Genomic DNA, 21,515 nt, shown 5'->3' on the forward strand with positions numbered 1-21,515 from the left:
CAGGTGTGTGCCACCACACCTAGCTAATTTTTGTATTATTAGTAGAGGTGGAGTTTCACCATGTTGGCCAGGCTGGTCTCGAACTCCTGACCTCAGGTGATCTGCCCACCTTCTCGGCCTCCCAAAGTGCTGGGATTACAGGCGTGAGCCACCACTCCCAGCCAAAAAAATATTTATTTTTGAGTCTCGCTCTGTTGCCAGGCTGGAGTGCAGTGGCATGTTCTCGGCTCACTGCAACCTCCACCTCCCGGGTTCAAGCAATTCTCCTGCCTCAGCCTCCCAAGTAGCTGGGACTACAGGCACGTGCCACCACACCACCAGCTAATTTTTGTATTTTTAGTAGAGACGGGGGTTTCACCATGTTGGCCAGGATGGTCTCAATCCCCTGACCTCGTGATCTGCCCACCTTGGCCTCCCAAAGTGCTGGGACTACAGGCGTGAGCCACCGTGCCTGGCAACAAAATATTTCTAATAGAGCAGAAGAGCTGGTCACAGAATCAAGACCAATAACAACGAAACAATGAGAACATTAGACTGCTAAAGTGTGCCAATGTTGTGAGCACAATACCACACAGAAAGAAGAGGTCAGCAGCTTCATGAAGGAGGTGAGATTTGAGCAGGGCCTTGAACAAGGGAACAATTTCAATAGGCAGCAAACAAAAGGAAACCATCTAGGTGGGGGAATAACGTGAGCCAAGCCAAAAATGGGAATAAGCACAATGCAGTTATTTCTAAAAGTCCTTCATGTGGTCTACTAACAATAGCTAACATTTTTGAGCACTTACTATATGTCAGGCAGTATTCCAAGTCCTTTCGTGTATTAAGTTGTTTAACACAGCAGCACTGTCATCAAGAGCACACTGCTCAAAGCACTTTTTCTGTTGCTCTTAGACACGGTGCCGTCTCTGGGTCTCAGTTTGTCTGTAAAAAAGCAGATAATAATACTACCCTATGCATGATGGATATACACACCCAGGCAAACACAAGAAGAGATTAAACAAAATGATGTAGCTGTTAGGATAAATTGGTAAGATTATGGGTTATATTTCTATTACCCAAATGCAATTTAATGCAATATTGGCCTTTTTGAAACAGTTTTCTTACAACATAATCCACATATCATACAATTCACCCATTTAAATGGTATAATCCAATGGTTTTAAGTATACTCTCAGAGTTATGCAACCATTACCACAATCAGTTTTGAACATTTTTATCACCTCAAAGAGAAACCCTGTAACCTTTAGCTATCATCCCAGGTGCCCGTATCATTCTTCTCTCTCCTTCCCTAAGCAACCGCTAATCTTGTCTGTCACTATATATTTGACCATTCTGGACATTTTATAAAAATGGAATCATATGTGACTTTTTGTGATTGTCTTCTTTCACACAGCATGTTTTCAAGGTTTATCCACGTTGTAGCACATATCTACTTCATTCCTTTTTAAAATTTTTATTAATTTTTTTTGTAGAGATAGGGTCTCGGTATGTTGCCCAGGCTGGTCTTGAACTCCTGGGCTCAAGCAGTCCTCCTTCCTTGGCCTCCCGAAGTGCTGGGATTACAGGCGTGAGCCACCATGTCCAGCCTTCATTTTTTATTGCAAGTGAAATTCACATAAGAAAATTAACAAAAGTGTACAATTTAATGTCATTTAGTGCATTCACAATGTTGTGCAACCACCACCTTCATCAAGCTCCAAAACATTTTCATTACCCCAAACAAAAACCACACATCCATTACGCACACATCCATTATGCAGTCACATTTTCTTCTCTCCAGTCCCAAACAATTTTTTTTTTTGAGACAGGGTCTTGCTCTGTTGCCCAGGCTGGAGTGCAGTGCAGTAACGTGTTCTCAGCTCACTGCAACCTCCACCTCCTAGGTTCAAGCGATTCTCGTGCCTCAGCCTCCCAAGTAACTGGGATTATAGGAACGCACCACCATGCCCAGCTAATGTTTGTACTTTTAGTAGAGACGGGGTTTCATCATGTTGACCAGGCTGGTCTCCAACTCCCGACCTCAAGTGATCCACCCGCCTTGGCCTCCCAAAGTGCTGGGATTACAGGCGTGAGCCACTGCACCTGGCCAGTCCCTAACAATTTATAATTTGCTTCCTGTTGCTATGGATTTACCCATTCTGGGTATTTTATATAAATAGAGTCATGCAGCGTGTGATCTTTTGTGTCTGGTTTCTTTCACTTAGCAAAATATTTACAAGGTTCACCATTTTTGTGACTGATTAATATTCCGTTGTATAGATATACGACATTTTCTTTCTCCATTTATCAGTCAATAGACACTTGGGTTGTTTCCACATTTTGGCTATTGTGAATAGTGTTGCTATGAACATTTGTGTACAAGTATTTGTTTGAGTACCTGTTTTCAATTCTTTTGTGTATATATCTGAGTCATATGGTAACTCTATATGTTTAACTTTTTGAAGAACTGACAGGTGGCTTTTCAAAGTGGCTGCATTATTTTACATTCCCATCAGCAGTGTAGAGGGTTCCAATTTCTCCACATCCTTGGCAACATTTGTTGTTATGTAGCTTTTTGCTTATAGCCATTCTACTGAGTGTTACAGTGATACCTCACTGTGGTTTTGATTTGCATTTCCCTGATGGCCAATGATGTTGTGCAACTTTTCATGTGCTTACTGACCATTTGTATATCTTCTTTGGAAAAATGTCTATTCAAGTCTTTCACCATTTTAAAAATTGGGTTATTTTTCTTTTAAATGTTGAGCTGTAGGCATTCTTTATGCATTCTGGATACACGTTTCATTATCAGATACATACTTTGTAAACATTTTCACACATTCTGTAAACTATCTTTTCACTTTCTTGATGTTCTTTGAAGCACAAAAGTTTTTAATTTTGGTGTCCAATTTATTTATTTGCTTGTTGCTTGTGCTTTTATTGTCTTATCTAAGAATCCTTGCCAAATCCAAGGTCATGAAGATTTACCCCTATGCTTTCTTATAAGAGTTTTGCAGTTTTGACTCTTACATTTAGGTCTTTGATCCATTTTGGGTCAATTTTTACATATGGTGTGATGTAAGGATCCAACTTGATTATTTTGCATTAGCCTGTCTAGCTATCCTAGTGCCATTTGTAGAAAAGACTATTCTTTTTCATCCTTGATGAAAATCAGTTGACCATAGAAATGTGGGTTTATTTCTGGACTCCCAATTCTGTTCCATTGATCTGTATGTCTATCCTTATGTCAGTACTCCACTGTCTTGACTATTGCAGCTTTGTAGTAAGATTGGAAATGGGAAAGTGTAAATCTTCTAACTTTGTTGTTTTCCAAATTCTTTTGGCTATTCTGAGTCCCTTTAGTTTTCACATAAATTTTAGAATCAGCTTGTTAATTTCTACAGGGAAGAGAGTCTCTCACAAGTCTCTCTGCTAGAGACTGGTGAATCTGTAGATTAAGTTAAGGAATATTCCCATCTAAATAACATTAAGTCTTATGATCCATGAACATAGAATGTCTTTCCATTTATTTAGATGTTTAATTTCTTTCAGCAATATTTTATTTGAATATGTTTTCAGAATTTCTTTTTCTTTTGTTAAATTTATCCTTAAGCTTTTAATTTTTTGATGTTAAAAGTTGTTTTCTTAATTTCAATTTTAGATTTTTCATTGCTACTATATAGAAATAAGTTGATTTTGTCATATTGATCCTATATCCCGAAGTATTACTGAACTCAATTATCTGTTCAAATTTTTTTTTAGTGATTTCATAGAATTTCCTGCATACAGGATCATGTCATCTCTAAATAGATACAGTTTTACTTCTTTTCCAATTTAGACGCATTTTATGTCATTTTTTGGGCCCGACTGCTCTGGCTAGATCCTCCAGTACAATGCTGAATAGAAATGTTGAGAATGGGCTTGTCTTGTGCCTGATCTTAGTGGGAAAGTATCCATTTCTTCACCATTAAGTGTAATGTTCGCTGTGGGGTTTTTGTAGATGTCGTTTATCAAGTTGAGGAAGTTCCTTTCTATGTTGTTAATGTTTTTTTTTTCATGAAAGAATATTGGGCTTGTTGATTGCTTTTTATGCATCTATTGAGATGATTGTGAGACTTTTTTTTTTTTTTTTTTTGAGACAGTCTTGCTCTGTCACCCAGACTGGAGTGCAATGGTGTGATCTCGGCTCACTGCAACCTCCACTTCCCAAGTTCAAGCAATTCTTCTGAGTAGCTGGGATTACAAGCATATGCCACCACTCCTAATTTTTGTATTTTTAGCAGAGACAGGGTTTCACCATGTTGTTCAGGCTGGTGTCGAACTCCTGACCTCATGATCTGCCCGCCTCAGCCTCCCAAAGTGCTGGGATTACAGGCGTGAGCCACCACGCCCAGCTGATTGTGAAACTTAAAAAAAATTATATTGATACAGTGTATTACATTAATTTTCAGAGATTAAGTCAACTTTCCATTCCTGGAATAAATCTCCCTTGGTCATAGGGTATAATTATTTTTGTATGTTGCCAGATTGTGCTAGCGTATGTTGAAGATTTTTGCATCTATATTTGTAAGACATACTGCTCTGTAGTTTTCTTTTTCTTGTGATACCTTTGTCTAGTGATGTCTGGGCTTTTCTTCGTAGGTAGTGTTGGACAATTAGTTCAATGTCTTTAGTCGTTATAGAGCTATTCATATTTTCTCTCTTTCTGAGTCAGTTTCAGTAGTTTGTGTCCTTCTAATAATTTGCTCATTTAATCTCAGTTATCTAATTTATTGGCACACAATTGTTCACAGTACACCTTTATAAGTTTTGTTTATCTTCTTTATATCCCTTCTTTCTTTTCTGATTTTAGTAATTTGAGTCTTCCTTAGTTTAACTAAAAGGTTTACCAATTTAAAAAATCTTTTCAAAACCTAGCTTTCGGTTTTGTTTTTCTCTATTGTGTTTCCCTTCTCTAGTTCATTTGCTTCCATCTTTATTATTTTCTTTTAGTGTGCTTTTAATTGCTATTCTTTTTCCAGTGTCTTAAGGTGGAAGGTTAGGTGGTTGATTTGAAATCTTTCTTCTTGGCTTGGCGTGGTGGCTCATGCCTGTAATCCTAGCACTTTTGGAGGCTAAGGCAGGTAGATCACTTGAGGCTAGGAGTTCAAGATCAGCCTGGGCAACATGGCGAAACCTCAACTATACTTAAAATACAAAAATTAGCCGGGCATGGTGGCACATGCCTGTAATCCCAGCTACTTGGGAGGCTGAGGCACGAGAATCGTTTGTGCCCGGGAGGTGGAGGTTGCGGTGAGCTGAGATCACACCACTGCACTCCAGCCTGGGCGACAGAATGAGACTCTGTCTCAAAAAAAAAAAAAAAAAACCCAAAAAACTTTCCTTTTATAAAAAATTTTATTGTGTATATTTAAGGTATACAACATGCTATAACATACACATATATAGTAAAATGGTTACTATAGTGGAACAAATGAACATATATATCCATCATCTTACATAGTCATACATTTTCCTCTCTGTGGGCAGAAACAGCTATAAGCTACTCATTTAGCCAAAATCCTGAATAAAATACTTTATTACTAACTATAGACTTCATGGTGTATATTAGACCTTTAAACCTGTTTATCCTACATTCTTTCTTCCTTTTTATTTAAGCATTTACAGTTACAAATTTCTCTCCAGGCACTGCTTTAGCTACATCCCATATGTTTTGGTATGTTGTCTTTCTTTTCATTTATCTCAAAGTATTTCCTAATCTCCCTTGTGATTTCTTCCTTGGCCCATTAGTTACTTAGTAATACGTTAACTTCCACATATCTGTGGGTTTCTCAAATTTCCTTGTTCTTTCTCTCTCTCTCTTCTTTTTTTGAGACAGGGTCTTGCTCTGTTGCCCACACTAGAGTGCAGTGGTTTGAACATGGCTCACTGCAGCCTTGATCTCCTAAGTTCAAGCAATTCTCCCACCTAAGCCTCCCGAATAGCTGGGACCATAGGCAGGCGCCACTGTACCCAGCTAATTAAAAATAAATTTTTGCACAGATGGAGGTCACGTCATGTTGCCCACGCTGGTCCCAAACTCCTGGGCTCAAGTGATTCTCCAGACTTGGACTCTCAGTGCTGCAATTACTGATGTGTACCACCACACCTGGCCTCTAATTTCTATTGTGGTTATTGTATATTATTTTTAATTCCTTTGTGGTTAGAGAACATACTTTATATTATTTATTTCCTTTAAAATGTATTGAGGCTTGTATTATGGCTTAGCACATGGTCTATCCAGGAGAATGTTCCACATGCACTGGAGAAAAATGTATATTCTGCTGTTGTTGAGTGGAGTGTCTATAGATGTCTTTCAGTTTCGTTGGTTTATAGTGTTGTTCAAGTCATCTTTTCCTTGTCAATCTTCTGCCTTATTGGTCTATCCATTATTGAAAGCTCATTCTTGTTGAATTGTGTTATTTCCTCTTTCAGTTCTGTCAGTTTATACTTTATGAATTTTGGTGCTGTTTTTTGGTTCATGTATGGTTATAATTGTTATATTTTCCTGATGGAGTGACTTTTTCATTATAAAATGTCCCTCTTTATTTCTAATAATTTTTTGAAGCCTATTTTGTATAACCACTCCTGCTTATGGTTGCTGTTTGCATGTTACATAATTTTTTATCATTTTATTTTTAATCCATTTGTATCCTTGAATTTAAAGTCTGTCTCCCATATGCTGCATTTAGTTGGGATTTTGTTTTCTTATCTAGTCTGATGTTCTATGCCTTTTGATGGATAACATATTCACATTTAATATTATTATTTATATAGTTGGATTTACTTTTGCTGGTTTACTTTTTGCTTTCTCCATGCCTCCTATCTTTTCTGTTTCTTTATTCCTCTTTTACTTTCTTTTGCATTAAGTAAATATTTTCTGATGCAACATTAATTTTTAAATGATTTTTTACTATATATTTTTTGAATTATTTCCTCAGTTGTTGCTCCAGGGCTTACCATATATACATCTTAACATCAGAATCTGTTTCACATTTATAACAAATTCCAAAGAGATATAGAAATATTATTCCTATATAGCTCCATTCCCTGTTTCCTCTTGTGGTATTGTTATACATACATATGTTACAAACCCAGTAATACATTGTTATAATTATAACTTTACTTTTATACCTTTTTAAAAAGCTGAGGGAAGAAAATGGAGAAAAAATATATAGCTGTTATTGCATTAGCCTATAAATATATATTTATAGCTTTTATTGCATCAAATTTATTTCGCATTTCTGGTTCTCTTCTTTTGTTCCTGTATTACCACTGGGAGTCATTTCCTTAGTCCAATATAGCTTTGCTCTCATCCACCTCCTTTGTTCTGTTATTGGCAAATATTATTACATTTCTTTGGTACAGTCCCAACAATAAAATTATATACATATTCAATTGCTTTTTAAAATTAGTTAAGAAAAGAAATATGCATGTCGTCTTTACTAATGCTTTTTTGTGTGTATTACTGTCTAGAGTCATTTGTTTCAGCCTCAATAACTTTCTTTTTTTTTTTTGAGATGGAGTTTTGCTGTTGTTGCCCACGTTGGAGTGCAGTGTCATGATCTCGGCTCACTGCAACCTCCGCCTCCCAGGTTCAAGTGATTCTCTTGCCTCAACCTCCCGAGTAGCTGGGATTACAGGTGCTGCCGCCACACCCGGCTAATTTTTGTATTTTTAGTACAGATGGGGTTTCACCACGTTGGCCAGGCTGGTTTCAAACTCCTGACCTCAGGTGATCCACCTGCCTCGGCTTCCCAAAGTGCTGGGATTATAGGTGTGAGCCACCGTGCCCGGCCACCTCAGTAACTTTCTTTTAGTATTTTTTGTAAGGTGGGTCTGCTAGCAATGAATTATCTCAATTTTTGTTTATCTGGGAATCTCTTCATTTTGCCTTCATATTTGAAAGACAATTTTTGCTGAATGTAGTATTCTTGGTTGACAGATTTTTCTTTGAGCACTTTGAATGTTATCCCACTGCCTTCTCCTCCTTCATTTTGGAACAGGATCTCCCTCTGTCTCCCACACTGGAGTGCAGTGGTGTGATTATAGCTCACTGCAGCCTCCAACTCCTGGGCTCAAGTGATCCTCCCACCTAAGCCTCCCAAGTAGCTGGAATTACAGGTGTGTGCCACTATGTCTGGCTATTTAAAAAATTTATTTGTTAAGGCCAGGCATGGTGACTCACGCTTGTAATCTCAGCACTTTGGGAGGCCAAGGCAGACGGATCACCTGAGGTCAGGAGATCAAGATGAGCCTGACCAACATGGCGAAACCCCGTCTCTACTAAAAATACAAAAAATTAGCTGGGCATGGTGGCAGGTGCCTGTAATCCCAGCTACTTGGGAGGCTGAGGCAGGAGAATTGCTTGAACCTGGGAGGTGGAAGTTGCAGTGAGCTGAGATCAGGCCACTGCACTCCAGCCTGGGCAAGAAAAGCAAAACTCCATCTCCAAAAAAAAAAAATTATTTGTAGAGATGAGGGCTCCCTATGTTGGCCAGGCTGGTCTTGAACTCTTAGCCTCAAGCAATCCTCCCTCCTTGGCCTCGCAAAGTGCCAGGATTATAGGCATGAGCCACTGTGCCTGGGCTGTTATCCACTGCCTTCTGTTCTCCACTGCGTCTGATGAGAAGTCAGCTGTTGATCTCACTGGGGTTCTCTTGGAAGTAAGGACTTTTTTTTTTTTTTTGAGATGGAGTCTCGCTGTGTCACCCAGGCTGGGGTGCAGTGATGCGATCTCGGCTCACTGCAACCTCCGCCTCCTGGGTTCAAGCGATTCTCCTGCCTCAACTTCCCAAGTAGCTTGGACTACAGGTGCGTGCCACCATGCCCGGCTAATTTTTTGTATTTTTAGTAGAGACGGGTTTCACCATGTTAGCCAGGATGGTCTCCATCTCCTGACCTCGTGATCCACCCGCCTCGGCCTCCTAAAGTGCTGGGATTACAGGTGTGAGCCACTGTGCCGGGCCATAAGTAAGGATTTTTCTCTTGCTTCTTCAAGCTTTTCTCCTTGTCCTTGCGCATTTTTTACTATAATGTGTTTGTGGATTTCTTTGCATTTAACCTCTTAGAGTTTGTTGAGCTTCTTGGATGTGTAAAGTTTTTCATCAGATTTGGAAAGTTTTCAGCCCCTATTTCTTTAAATATTTTTTTTCTCTTCCTTTCTCTCTCTCCTCTCCTTTTGGAACTTCCATTAGATGTATGTTAGCGAGCTTAATGATGTCTCATATTTTTCTGAGGCTCTGTTCATTTTTCTTCATTCTTTTTTTCTGTTTATAATGTTATTTTTAGACAAAGAAAAAAATAGGGAAAAGGTGGGAAAAATATAAGGATGGAAAAGTTACCTAATCACTTTGGTGAGCTTATGAGATGCTCATAATTCCATAGCATCTTCCCCATAAAACGCTGCAGTGATTACTTATTATCCAAGTGTTCATGTTTAATATACTGTTGAGATAAAAGGGTGGCCATCAGATCAGCTTATTTAACTTTCTATTCTGCTCAGAACTTGAAGCTGCCCAGATTTCAGCAGAATTCACCTGGACTCATGTCTACATCAAACTAATCTAGTGTATCTTTCTATAGGGTGACAGACAAACTGATCTTGAGAACCCATGACAAGGTATTTGTGACAAGGCATCTGCTGAAACTCCAACAGGTGCAGATTAAAATGATGCCAGGCTAGGGACAGTCCAGATATTGGAGATACCACCCAAAAATATGAACTCCAGAGGAAAGGTTTTTGGTGCCAGCTGCTCCAGTCACTGTTCTAGGCACTGTGGACATAGCAGTAGTCAAGAAGACCAGGTCTCTGCTCTGGCGTTCACATTTTATCATGGGATACAGATTGCAAACCAACAAATAAAGGAAGGAAAGTATCAGAGTAATAATGTCAGTTATGCACAGAAACTATGAGGATGTGATGAGAGTGACTTGGATGAATATTTTATATTAAGCACATAGGAAATACCTCCTGTGAGGAAGTAACATCTAAATTAAAACCTGAATTATAACAGCCTTCTAGACAGCGGGAATGGCTAATGTCAAGGAACAGAAAGGTGGGAATGACTTACTACATTCCAACGTAGTAAATAAGATGGAAAATGAAGTCTGAGAGGCAGCCAGGGGGTAGGCCATGTAGGACTAGTGTAGGTTGGAATTTTTTTTTTTTTTTTTTGAGACAGTGGCACGATCTTAGGTCATGGCAACCTCCACCTCCCGGGTTGAAGCAATTCTCCTGCCACAGCCTCCCAAGTAGCTGGGATTGCAAGCACCCGCCACCACGTCCAGCTAATTCTTCTATTTTTTAGTAGAGATGGGGTTTTGCCATGTTGGTCAGGCTGGTCTCAAACTCCTGACCTCGTGATCTGCCCACCTTGGCCTCCCAAAGTGCTGGGATTACAGGCGTGAGCCACCGCGTCCAGCCTGAAGGTTGGATTTTATTCTAGGTTTGATGGGATGCTATTAGTGTTAAGAAGGGCAGTGATGTGATCTGAGTCACACTGAAAAATCACGAACGTCACTTTGTGCACAAGTTATACAGAAGTTTGAAATGGAAGCTGGGGAATTACTTATGAGGCATTTGTAGTACTTCATGCAAAATATGTTAATAACTGGGGGTGGTGATAGTGGAGACAGAGAGAAGCAAATGGATGTGGAGTACATATGGGACTTGCTGATAAATTGAATGTCAGGTGTGAAGAAAAGAGATGAATAAGGAATACTTTCCAGATATTTGCCTTGTGTACTTCAGTAGGCAATAATGCCATTTACTGAATTGCAAAAGAATGGGTTTCAATAAGCAGAGAGTTTGGGGGCTGGAATGGGAAGGGATATCACAAGTTCTGTTTTGATTATGTTAATTAAGTTGGAGATACCTACTGGTACTCCAAGTACAAATGTTAAGCAGACAGTTGAGTAAACAAGCCTGGAACTACCGAAAGTGCACTCGAGTCGCCTGCTTTCAGTCTGAAGAAGCTGCCAGTGAGGCAGGAGGCCTCTAAGAGAAAATTTTCAGGCAACCCAAGGGAAAACTATTTCAAGGTGTTGGAATGTATTGATAGACCCAGATTCCAACCCCAGTATGTAGTTTACTATGCCTCACTGAATGTTCTCTTCCACCTGTAAAATGGGGATAATGCCCAATTTGGTGGGGGCGGGGGGGGGCGTGTTGTGAGGCTAAAGGAGATAAGGAATATATCAGAAGCATGATCTTTGGCATAACCAAAGCATTCAACAAATAGCAACTACTAGGACCATCACCTTCAGTTTGGTAAGAATTGGCTGTGTTCATAAACAAATGGTAAGAACCAAACTGGCTATATTTTCTCAAGGAAAGATACATCTTAGAAAGAGAGCTGCTGTTAGACTTTGCTGTGGCCTTCACTTACTGTCCTTCAGTTGAAGCCTCTTTGAAAGCATAGCTCCCTACCACATAGTTCCCTACCACGTATCAGGAAACAGCATTCTTTACCTAGCTCTTTCTACAAATGCCACTTACTTTGCCTAAATAAGATAAGACATTTGATATGATTTTCTTTTAAGTTTCAAATGATGCCATAGAAACCACGAAAGTATTAGGTGCCTCCTTTCTTGCACCAAATACATATACGGACACACATACACAGTCTTAACAACTCAAGTTACAGGAAAAGGGATATGAAACTCTTAAAGAATTTAGGCTACCTTCCACATATTAACATAACAATGCAACAATAATAGCAAACATTTATGGAGGGCTTACTATAGGCCAGAAAGTACTGTGCTAGTTGTTTTAGATCTATTAACTCATTTAATTGCCCCCAAATCTTATAAGGGTGGAATAATATTATTCTTGTACCGTCTTCCCCAATAGATCAGCTTTAAATAGGAGAAAGACAGTTAGCCTATTAGAATTAAACTGGCTAGCTATCCCAGTCCTGGGAGGTGTGACATAGTTGCTCAGTGAATAGCTGAAGGTTGGCTGCAGAATTAATTCCAGGAATTAAAGACAAAATACATTTTTTTGTTTGTTTTTATATTATAATGTGCCTTTAGTAGACAAGCTTGACAGAGCTTCAGCCTCAGCTTCCAAAGCAATAAGCACATCTCACTGTACCTGGCTGAGTATTGTGAAGAAGGAAAGTAACAAATAAATGCAACTGTGTACCATCAGCATTGTTATCAGATCATCTTTTCTGAAATATTTTATCCCTTAAATGTTTGGTAAATCTTTACCAGCATAACCTCATTTAAAATAATCTTTTTTTTTTTTTTTTTTTTGACAGGGTCTTGTTCTGTTGCACAGGCTGGAGTGCAGTGGCACAATCACGGCTCACTGAAGCCTTGCACTCCCAGGCTCAAGCAATTCTTCCACCTCAGCCTCCCTAATAGCTGGGACCACAGGTGCGTGCCACCATGCCAGGTTAATTTTTTTAATTTTTATTTTTGTAGAGACGAGGTCTCACTATGCTGCCCAGGCTGATCTTGAACTCCTGGGCTCAAGCAATCCTCCTGCCTTGGCCTCCAAAAGTGCAGGGATTGCAGACGTAAGCCACTGTGCCTGGCCTAAAATAATCTTTTTTTTTTTTTTTTTTTTGTAGAGACGGAGTCTCGCTCTGTCGCCCAGGCTGGAGTGCAGTAGCACAATCTAGGCTCACTGCAAGCTCTGCCTCCCGGGTTCACGCCATTCTCCTGCCTCAACCTCTCCGAGTAGCTGGGACTACAGGCGCCCACCACCACGCCCGGCTAATTTTTTTTTTTGTATTTTTAGTAGAGATGGGGTTTCACCGTGGTCTCGATCTCCTGACCTCGTGATCCGCCCACCTTGGCCTCCCAAAGTGCTGGGATTACAAGCGTGAGCCACCGCGCCCGGCCCTAAAATAATCTTAAAACTCAAAAATTTCACCTTGTAGCAGAGATAATTTTCCATGAAAACCTGTGGAATCTAGAGCTACTCTAGACTTTTTTTCTGAGAAGATGGAATAATTCAGATAAAGAGACTTTCCAGACAACTTTTGTCATTAACATTTATTTCAATTAAAGAAATGTGAATCCAGGATTAATGTAAGGTGAAATATTAAAGTATCTGGCAAAAGAAATGCTATTAAGAGTTTAAGTAAAATGTTTGCGGTACTGGTGCTATGTATAACAGACAAACATTAACAAAATAAAAAACATTCTTTTTTTGTTTTAAATTGAGATGGAGTCTTGCTCTGTCGCCCAGGCTAGGAGCGCAGTGGCATGATCTCAGCTCACTGCAACCTCTGCCGCCCGGGTTCAAACAATTCTTGTGCCTCAGCCTCCTGAGTAGCTAGGACTACAGGTGTGCGCCACCATGCCTGGCTAATCTTTTTGTATTTTTAGTAGAGATGGGGTTTCACCATGTTGGCCAGGCTGGTCTCAAACTCCTGACCTCAGGTGATCCGCCTGCCTTGGCCTCCCAAAGTGCTGGGATTACTGGCACGAGCCACTGCACCTGGCCAAAAGCATTCTGAAGAGAATCAAATTCTGATAAACTCTGGTTTGTAAAAATCAATTCAGTGGTACAGTCCTCCCAGGGGAGAAGCAGTTTGCCTTTTTACCATCAGTTAAAAATCAAAAGAGCATATATATTTTTTCCTTACCTAGTCGTGACTATTACAGCACTGTTTACATGTACAAACTCAAATCCTTTAATTAGAAAACACAGTAAACTACAAAAAAAACTCTGGTATTTAACAGAGTATTTACATATAATATGTACTACAAGACATTTTCTTTAGAAAATAAAAGTCTATTTCCACAGTATCAAACAATTGAAACAAATATAAACTGGAACAAAATTTCTAAACAGCAGTTCAAAAACCTTGGCAAAGCCAAGGTTATCAAATAACATCTAGCTTCATTTATCAACTAAAAGACTCACTAAAAAGAATGATTTCTGTACGTGTAAACTGAGTGTAACACTTCAATATTTCAATGGAAATTGCTCTTTTGTCACACATTATTAAAGTCTGTTCTCTGAATAATTTGAAGAAATGTCAATTATAAGGCAAATTAAGACTTAAAAAAATAGAAACAGTGCATCTTAAAGTTTTTCAGAGACCTACATATAATTTACAAACACATAATTTATTATATGATTATAGTTTGGAACAAATTTTCCCTGAGCACTCTTTCTGCCTGGTTAGAAAAATTTAAACATGATTTATAAAATAGAATTTCATTTGGATTTTTCTTGAATATATGCAAATTTTCACCTGTCTAATGTATTTGGAAAAATTTAGACCGAACTAGCAAGTATAACTGTTTTAAGGAGTTATTTGAATGGTTATAGAAATATGGTTGGGTTTTAGAGCCCTGAAAACTGTACAGTGGGTGTCTCATATAACAGAAATGATTTACTATCCTAAAACTATCAATGGTTATTTTACCAAATTCAGAATGCCACTAGTTTCACAGAGGACAGAGGTAATAATCAGTAATTCCAGCTCAGATGATCAATAGATAAGCATTAAAAACTGAAAGAAAAAAAAAGTTGGATTAACATTGTACTTTCCACGATATAATGCTGAAAAAAATTAACTCTTCTGCCCAACACAGTACTGAAATACCTTACCCTGAAACTTCATTTAATGCAGTCTTGAGACCTGTCACTCCTTAATATTCATGAAGACTTAAAATTAGCATCATTGGGAATTTCATCACACAACCTGCAGTTCTCAACGCTATCTCAAGATTTACAGCTCCAAAGACATATTACAATCAGTGCACATGCATGGTAACACTACCAGTTGTGTTCTCCTAACTTTTAAGGTCTTAAAAAAACTTGGCTACCTGACAATTTAGGCCTCTTCTTTTTCAAATAAATAAAGGAAAACACTGGGAGTCTCAACTATGCAAATTTGTAAATAATTGCTTTCTACATAGCCTAGAATCATATTAGAAGAAAATCAGATTTAAAAAGTTTCATATTTACAATTAGATTTTCATAAAACCAAACTATGTATTTCTTTTAGCATTATGATTTATGTGGATTAAAATAATTATAAAACAGTTGGAAGTCATTGTTCTGAAGATCTTCAAGAAGTGAGCAATTTCAGATGTCCAGGAGAGTGCCTTCTCTCTTTTTACTTATATTTTAAGGTGCTTTATGCAGGACGCCCTTGACCAAAACGACTTTTAGACCTAGATTTTTTAAATAGAAAAGGAGGTCAGAGTTGCTTCTAAAACAATAGGAAGTTGGTGCTCCTTCAGATTATGTTGGCTTGGCAACATCAAGGTTTAATAAATCTTCTTGCAGCTCCGTAATCCATTTTCTAAAACTCTTAAAAGGAGATGTATTTTTGGAATTCAGATTTGTTGCTTCTCAGAGATAATATGTTATGTACATTGTATATAATGAATCTGGAGCAGTGCCCCATAATCAAATATAAGTGGGATGAATAAAAAATATAAATGGTATCACAGCAGCTCAGTGCAAGTTTGAATTGCTACAAATGTATGAAAACACTTTTAGCTTTTTGAACTTTCTAGATTTCAGAATTATAGATAAGGAATTAGAATCTGTAATATTAATGTTCAAATCTCAGTAACTGTTAATCTCTAACAGAAAATTTGTGATGTAAAATGACACAAGACCCACCAGTTAGAGTAAGAGAAATAAGATATAAAGCAAGGAATGGTAAAGATTACAGTGATTTATATAAAGTATTAATATGTGATCACAAACAGTACAAAAATTCTGCTACTTCCAGTAGCACTGTAGCTTACATTTTTATCAGGAGTTGGCTCAGAATGAAGCTAGTCCAACAAGCAGAAAACTTAAAAAAAATCCACAAAGCTATATTTTCATTAGATTTTATCTTTTAAGTTAAAATCTGTTTCTAATTAGTGCCTTGATAATATAATCATTGAAACAAAACATAAAACCAAACTCAAATGATATGTTTCTACTGTTCATATGATTTATCTTAAAAAAAAAATTCACTTCAAAGCCATTGACACTCTGGTTTAGTTTACGCTGATTTACCTTGTGTTTTTCTCTGAGCTGCTTTGGCGTGCACTAACTGGCACTGAGGCCTTGATTTGTGCTTCCAGCCTGGAATAAATACCTCCCGCAAACTGCAGAATAAAGAAGCAATACTGTTATCGTCACAGAATCAATAGAAGCTCTGCTTTATTAAAATGGGATTACTTTTTAATTTAGAAGTAATTTTATTTTGATTTTTTAAATCCAGTCTTTTTGAGGTTTAATTTACATAAAGAAAAATGTACCATTTTAGTGTACAGGTGTGGGTTTTAACAAATGCATACAGTTTTATAACTACTGTCACAATGAAGACACAGAAAATAGTCTTATCACCCCCAAGAAAATTCCCTTGTTCCCCTGTCAAGTGGATCTACCTACCACTATCAATTTCTGGCAACTATTTGTCTGTTTTCTATCCCTGTAGTTTTGCATTTCTCAGAACATTATATAAGTAGAATCATATAACATGCAGCCATTTGAATCTAGCTTCTCTCACGTATAGGAGATCCAGCCATATTGATGCATACATCAGAAGTTTGTTCCTTTTTTTTGGAGACAGCATCTCAGTCTGTCAGCCAGGCTGGAGCGCAGTGGTGTGATCAAGGCTTACTGCAGCCCTGACCTCCTTGGTGATCCTCCTACCTCAGCCTCCAGAGGAGCTGAGACCACAGGTGTGCACCACCATGCCCAACTAATTTGTTATTTTTTGTAGAAACAGAATCTCCCATGTTGCCCAGGCTGGTCTTGAATTCCTGGGCTCAATGTTCTTTTTGAGATGGAGTCTCGCTCTGTGTTGCCCAGGCTAGAGTGCAGTGGCATGATCTTGGCTCATTGCAACCTCCACCTCCCGGGTTCAAGCGATTCTCCTGCCTCAGCCTCCTGAGTAGATGGGATTATAGGCCTGCGCCACCATGCCCAGCTAATTTTTGTATTTTTAGTAGAGATGGGGTTCCACCATGTTGGCCAGATGGTCTTGATCTCTTGACTTTGTGATCCGCCCACCTTGGCCTCCCAAAGTGCTGGGATTACAGGTGTGAGCCACTGCACGCGGTCCAATGTTCTTTTTGTATGCAGTTTGTTTTCTCATTTACCAGGTAAAGGACATCATTTATACTATTTCTAGTTTTTAGCAATTATGAATAAAGCTATTATAAAAATGTGTGAATTGATCTGTATGGTGAGGGAATGTCTATAAGAAATTGCCAAACTATTTTCCAAAGTGACCATCCTCATCAGCACTTGGTATGGGATTTTTCCTTTGGAGACAGGGTCTCGTTCTGTTGCCCAGGCACGAGTGTAGTGGTGTGCTCTTGGCTCATTCCAACTTCTGCCTCCCAGGCTCAAGTGATCATCCTACTTCAGTCTCGCAAGTAGCTGGGACTACAGGCATCCACCACCATACCCGGCTAATTTTTGTTATTTTTTTGTAGAGATAGGGTTTCATCATGTTGCCCAGGCTGGTCTCAAACTCCTGGGTTCAAGTGATCCTTCCACCTTGGCCTCCCAAAGTGCTGGGATTACAGGTGTGAGCCACTGTATCTGGCCTCATTTAGGTTTTAATTTACATCTCCCTAAGGAATGATGTTGTATCTTAGCACATCTAATGATATATGCTTATCTGGCATGGAAATCCTTTTTTTCATGGTGTCTGTTTACTCTTCTGCTCATTTATTTTTATTAGGTTTTTAAATTTTATTATTGAGTTTTGAGAGTTCTTTATAGATTCTGGATACACATTCCTTATCAGGTGTTTTACACATATTTTCTCATAGTTTATGGCTTGTCTTTTCATTGTCTAAATAGTGTCTTTTGAAAAGTAGAAATTTTAAATGCTGATGAAGTCCAATTTTTCATTTATAGATCATGCTTTTGGTGTTGTATAGGCTAAGAAACATTTTCCTAAGGTAACAAATATTTTCTCCTATGTTTCCTTTTAGAAGTTTTATAGGGAAGTAAATTTTTAAATAAAAGAATTAGGGCAAGAGTATGGTACTTACATAATACCAATACTAATGATAATACATAATGTCATGACTAAAATTTAATTCTAGCAAGAACATAGGTGTTTCTTGTCACCATTTTCAGCAAGATGACATCTTATTTTAGAGATGACATCTAAGCACTCACTACATGCAGAGTTGATGAAAACTGGTACTTTCAGACAGTCGCCCTCTGGATAGTTAGCATTTGGTCAACAATGCACAGTTAACCTACCCTTGGTGTGACGACACACTTTCAGCAATGATGTACTTTATTATATGTGTTATAGATGACGTATGGACCATGGATAATAAGACATGGTGGAAAACTTTTACGTGAATAAACAGGCTAACTGGTACAGAATATAAAAAAATACCTAAATGTGGCCGGGCATTGTGGCTCACGCCTGTAATCCCACCTACTTGGGAGGCTGAGGCAGGAGAATCACTTGAACCTGGGAGGTGGAGGTTGCAGTGAGCCAAGATGGCGCCATTGCAAGTCTCAGTGAGCGAGACTCCATCTCAAAAAAAAAAAAAAACAACAAAAACCCCCCACATATATTTGGCCAGGTGTGGTGGCTCATGCCTGTAATCCCAGCACTTTGGGAGGCCAAAGTGGGTGGATCACCTGAGGTCAGGAGTTCGAGACCAGCCTGACCAACATGGCGAAACCCCATCTCTACTAAATACAAAAAAATCAGCTGGGCATAGTGGTGCATGCCTGTAACCTAGCTATTTGGGAGGCTGAGGCAAGAGAATTGCTTGAACTCACGAGGCGAAGGTTGCAGTGAGCCGAGATTGCACCACTGCATTCCAGCCTGGGCAACAAGAGCGAAACTCCATCTCAAAGAAAAAAACAAACAAAGACATAAATTACTCTTTTAAAATTCTGCCTAAAACATCTTTATAATCCTAAGCTGAAAATACAAGTAGGAAGGCATATTTTACAGAAGTACAATACACTAGTACACAATTCTTACTTCTTTTGCTTCCTTTGACTTGACTCGGTCCAGATCTCCCAATCTCATTTTTATTAGGTGCCCTGTAATTTCAGACATTCGCCGTTGATCTGAAGGGAAAAAAACAGTAAACTTTACTTTTCATAAGGATGATATATAACTTTTTATTTCTCAAAAAAGACTGTAATCGCCTAGGGTTTATGAAAATATCTTTTGATAATATTTTACAGACACACATCTATATATCTGTGAAGAATTTAAGTCAGCCAAGTGGCAAATGACGCATCTGAGGATAATTGTGCTGCTTTTTAGATTACCATAAAACAGCCTAAAACATATTCAGTCACCTTTACAGTGAAAATAACGGGCAAAGGTCAATGTGAGTGATCTCAAAACCACGGATGCATAAAATAATACATTATTCAGTGGGGTTGTCTAGTAATGAAACTCTGGTTGTTGCCTAAGGGAATATGCAAATTTAGGGCCTTACTTTAGCTAGAATCTCTAGAGCTATTCAGCATACTGTATAAAATGAAAGACACACCAATCATTGCTATTTACATCCAATTTGTACATTACCCAAATAATAAAATTTACCGTCTTCTCTTTGTGCATCCTGGTTGAATCTCAAGGATCTTGTGGCATCCCACTTATTCTTTTGCATACTCACACTATTGAAAAAAATTGAACAAAAATCAGCATTGATGCTTCTTTAAGAGTGGATATCTGATTGGATTAAGGAGCAATACTCACACGAAAGGAGACACATCTCTAGAAGCTGACTAAAAAAAAGTAGACAACATTAAGGCCCAATTAGAACATGTTTACTGATTAGTGCTATAGTTAGTAATAAAAAGAGTTCACTCTTACTGAGTGTGAAGACACTGTACCAAGAGCATTACAAGTGCTATTTCATTTAAACCTTGCACCAACCACATGAGACAGGCACTGTTAATATCTTCATAATAAAACAGGTTCAGAGAAGTTAAACTTCTCCAAAGAGATACAGACCTAGAATTTGAATCTAGCTTCATTGGTTAACCTTGGAATCCCAGCTTATGCAATTTTTTTTTTTTTGAAGACAGGGTCTCACTCTGTTGCCCAGGCTGGAGTGCAGTGGCATGATTATAGCTCACTGCAGCCTCGACTTCCTGGTCTCAAGTGATCCTCCCACCTCAGCCTCCTGAGTAGCTGGGACTACAGGTGTGCGCCACCATGCCTGGCTAATTTTTGTATATTTTTTTTTTAGTAGAAATGGGGTTTTGCCATGTTGCCCAGGCTGGTCTCAAACTCTTGGGCTCAAGCACTCCACCCACTTTGACCTCCCAAAGTGCTGGGATTACAGGCATAAGTGATCATGCCCAGCCAGCTGATACGATGTTTTATAGAATTAACCTACTCATATGCCTGTGCTACTTAACACAAAGATGAATGTCCAATGTGTCCAATGTAACTCTGTGGATCTTAACCCAGACTCAACCTATCACACATTTTTGAAATTCACAGTTTTTCTTTTAGCCAATAGTGGTTATTACTATTCTCTCATTCCCACCGGGCTTTTTTACCCCTTCCTTCAAAGGTATGGAGAAATAAGAATTATTTTTAAATGTCATAAAATATAATTTATTTTTAATTTAAAAGTCTATTTTTAATTTTTTGAATAAGTAATATTGGTTTAAAATTCAAAAGGTATAATAGCACATATAATGAAAAGACTCTCACTTCTGTCCCTTACACGTCCAGTTCCCTTCCTGAGAGGCAACCAATTTTATCAAGTTCTTATGTAGCCTTCCAGAAACATTCTATGTATATACAAGGAAGTTCATTTATATATTTCCCCCATCTACTTTACACAAATGGTAGCATACTATACCACTATACATTTCTGCACCTTTCTTTTCTCATTTGTCAATATATCTTAGAGATCTTTAATCTCAGTCTATACAAAACTTCTTCATTTTCACATTGCTAGCATTCCATGTGTCTTCATTATTCTTAACTTTTTATTTTTTTCTGGCTATACTCATTTGCTTATTTTTCCATATAAACTTTAAAATAACAACAGATAATTCAGAGATACCTTCTCCAATGCCTTTTCTTTCCTCTGGGCACAGGGTGAAGATATCTGCTTTTTTGGTTGTCTAGTGAACTTCTTTGGCTTCTCCTTTTTCCCTGATAATGAGAAGTCAATGTTATAAGCTTAGGCCCCATATACTTTTCCAGTCCACTTGTTACTTCTAAACAATAAGACCATTAAGAAAAACATTGTTTTAAGAAAACTAACAAATTCACCTCTGGGTAAAAAGCAAATATACTATGAAGCAAAGCTGAAACTGCTTTACAGGGGTTCATTTTCTTTTTCTTTTTTTTTGAGACAGAGTCTTGCTCTGTCACCCATGCTGGAGTGCAGTGGCATGATCTTGGCTCACTGCAATCTCTGCTTCATGGGTTTATGCGATTCTCATGCCTCGGCCTCCCAAGCAGCTGTAAGAAAGAAGTATTGAAATCTCTAGCTACAAGTGGTAATCTGTGTATTTTTCCTTACAGATTTGTCTGTTTTTGCTTTGT

At 38.3% G+C, this 21,515-nt stretch overlaps 1 protein-coding gene across 11 annotated transcripts in view; it reads right to left on the reverse strand.

The window, feature by feature from the left end:
* Nucleotides 1–689: 689 nt before the first annotated feature.
* The window catches only part of SANBR (SANT and BTB domain regulator of CSR), a 71,837-nt gene continuing 51,011 nt past the window's right edge, over nucleotides 690–21,515 (reverse strand). For 5 of the 11 annotated variants that reach the window (XM_055242725.2, XM_055242726.2, XM_063617942.1 and 2 more), the window contains 6 exons: nucleotides 21,028–21,119; nucleotides 19,701–19,729; nucleotides 19,545–19,618; nucleotides 18,969–19,057; nucleotides 16,010–16,101; nucleotides 13,012–15,165 (listed from right to left, as the gene is read on the reverse strand). In XM_055242725.2, the coding sequence (XP_055098700.1) occupies nucleotides 15,129–15,165; nucleotides 16,010–16,101; nucleotides 18,969–19,057; nucleotides 19,545–19,618; nucleotides 19,701–19,729; nucleotides 21,028–21,119 (413 nt within the window). In that variant the 3' untranslated portion in view covers nucleotides 13,012–15,128. Of the gene's footprint in view, nucleotides 922–13,011; nucleotides 15,305–16,009; nucleotides 16,102–18,968; nucleotides 19,058–19,544; nucleotides 19,619–19,700; nucleotides 19,730–21,027; nucleotides 21,120–21,515 lie in introns of those variants that run through there. The other 6 variants (XM_055242724.2, XM_063617943.1, XM_063617939.1 and 3 more) reach the window with 5 other exon arrangements.

Source organism: Symphalangus syndactylus, chromosome 14 (genome assembly GCF_028878055.3).
Source record: "Symphalangus syndactylus isolate Jambi chromosome 14, NHGRI_mSymSyn1-v2.1_pri, whole genome shotgun sequence".
Taxonomy (NCBI): domain Eukaryota; kingdom Metazoa; phylum Chordata; class Mammalia; order Primates; family Hylobatidae; genus Symphalangus; species Symphalangus syndactylus.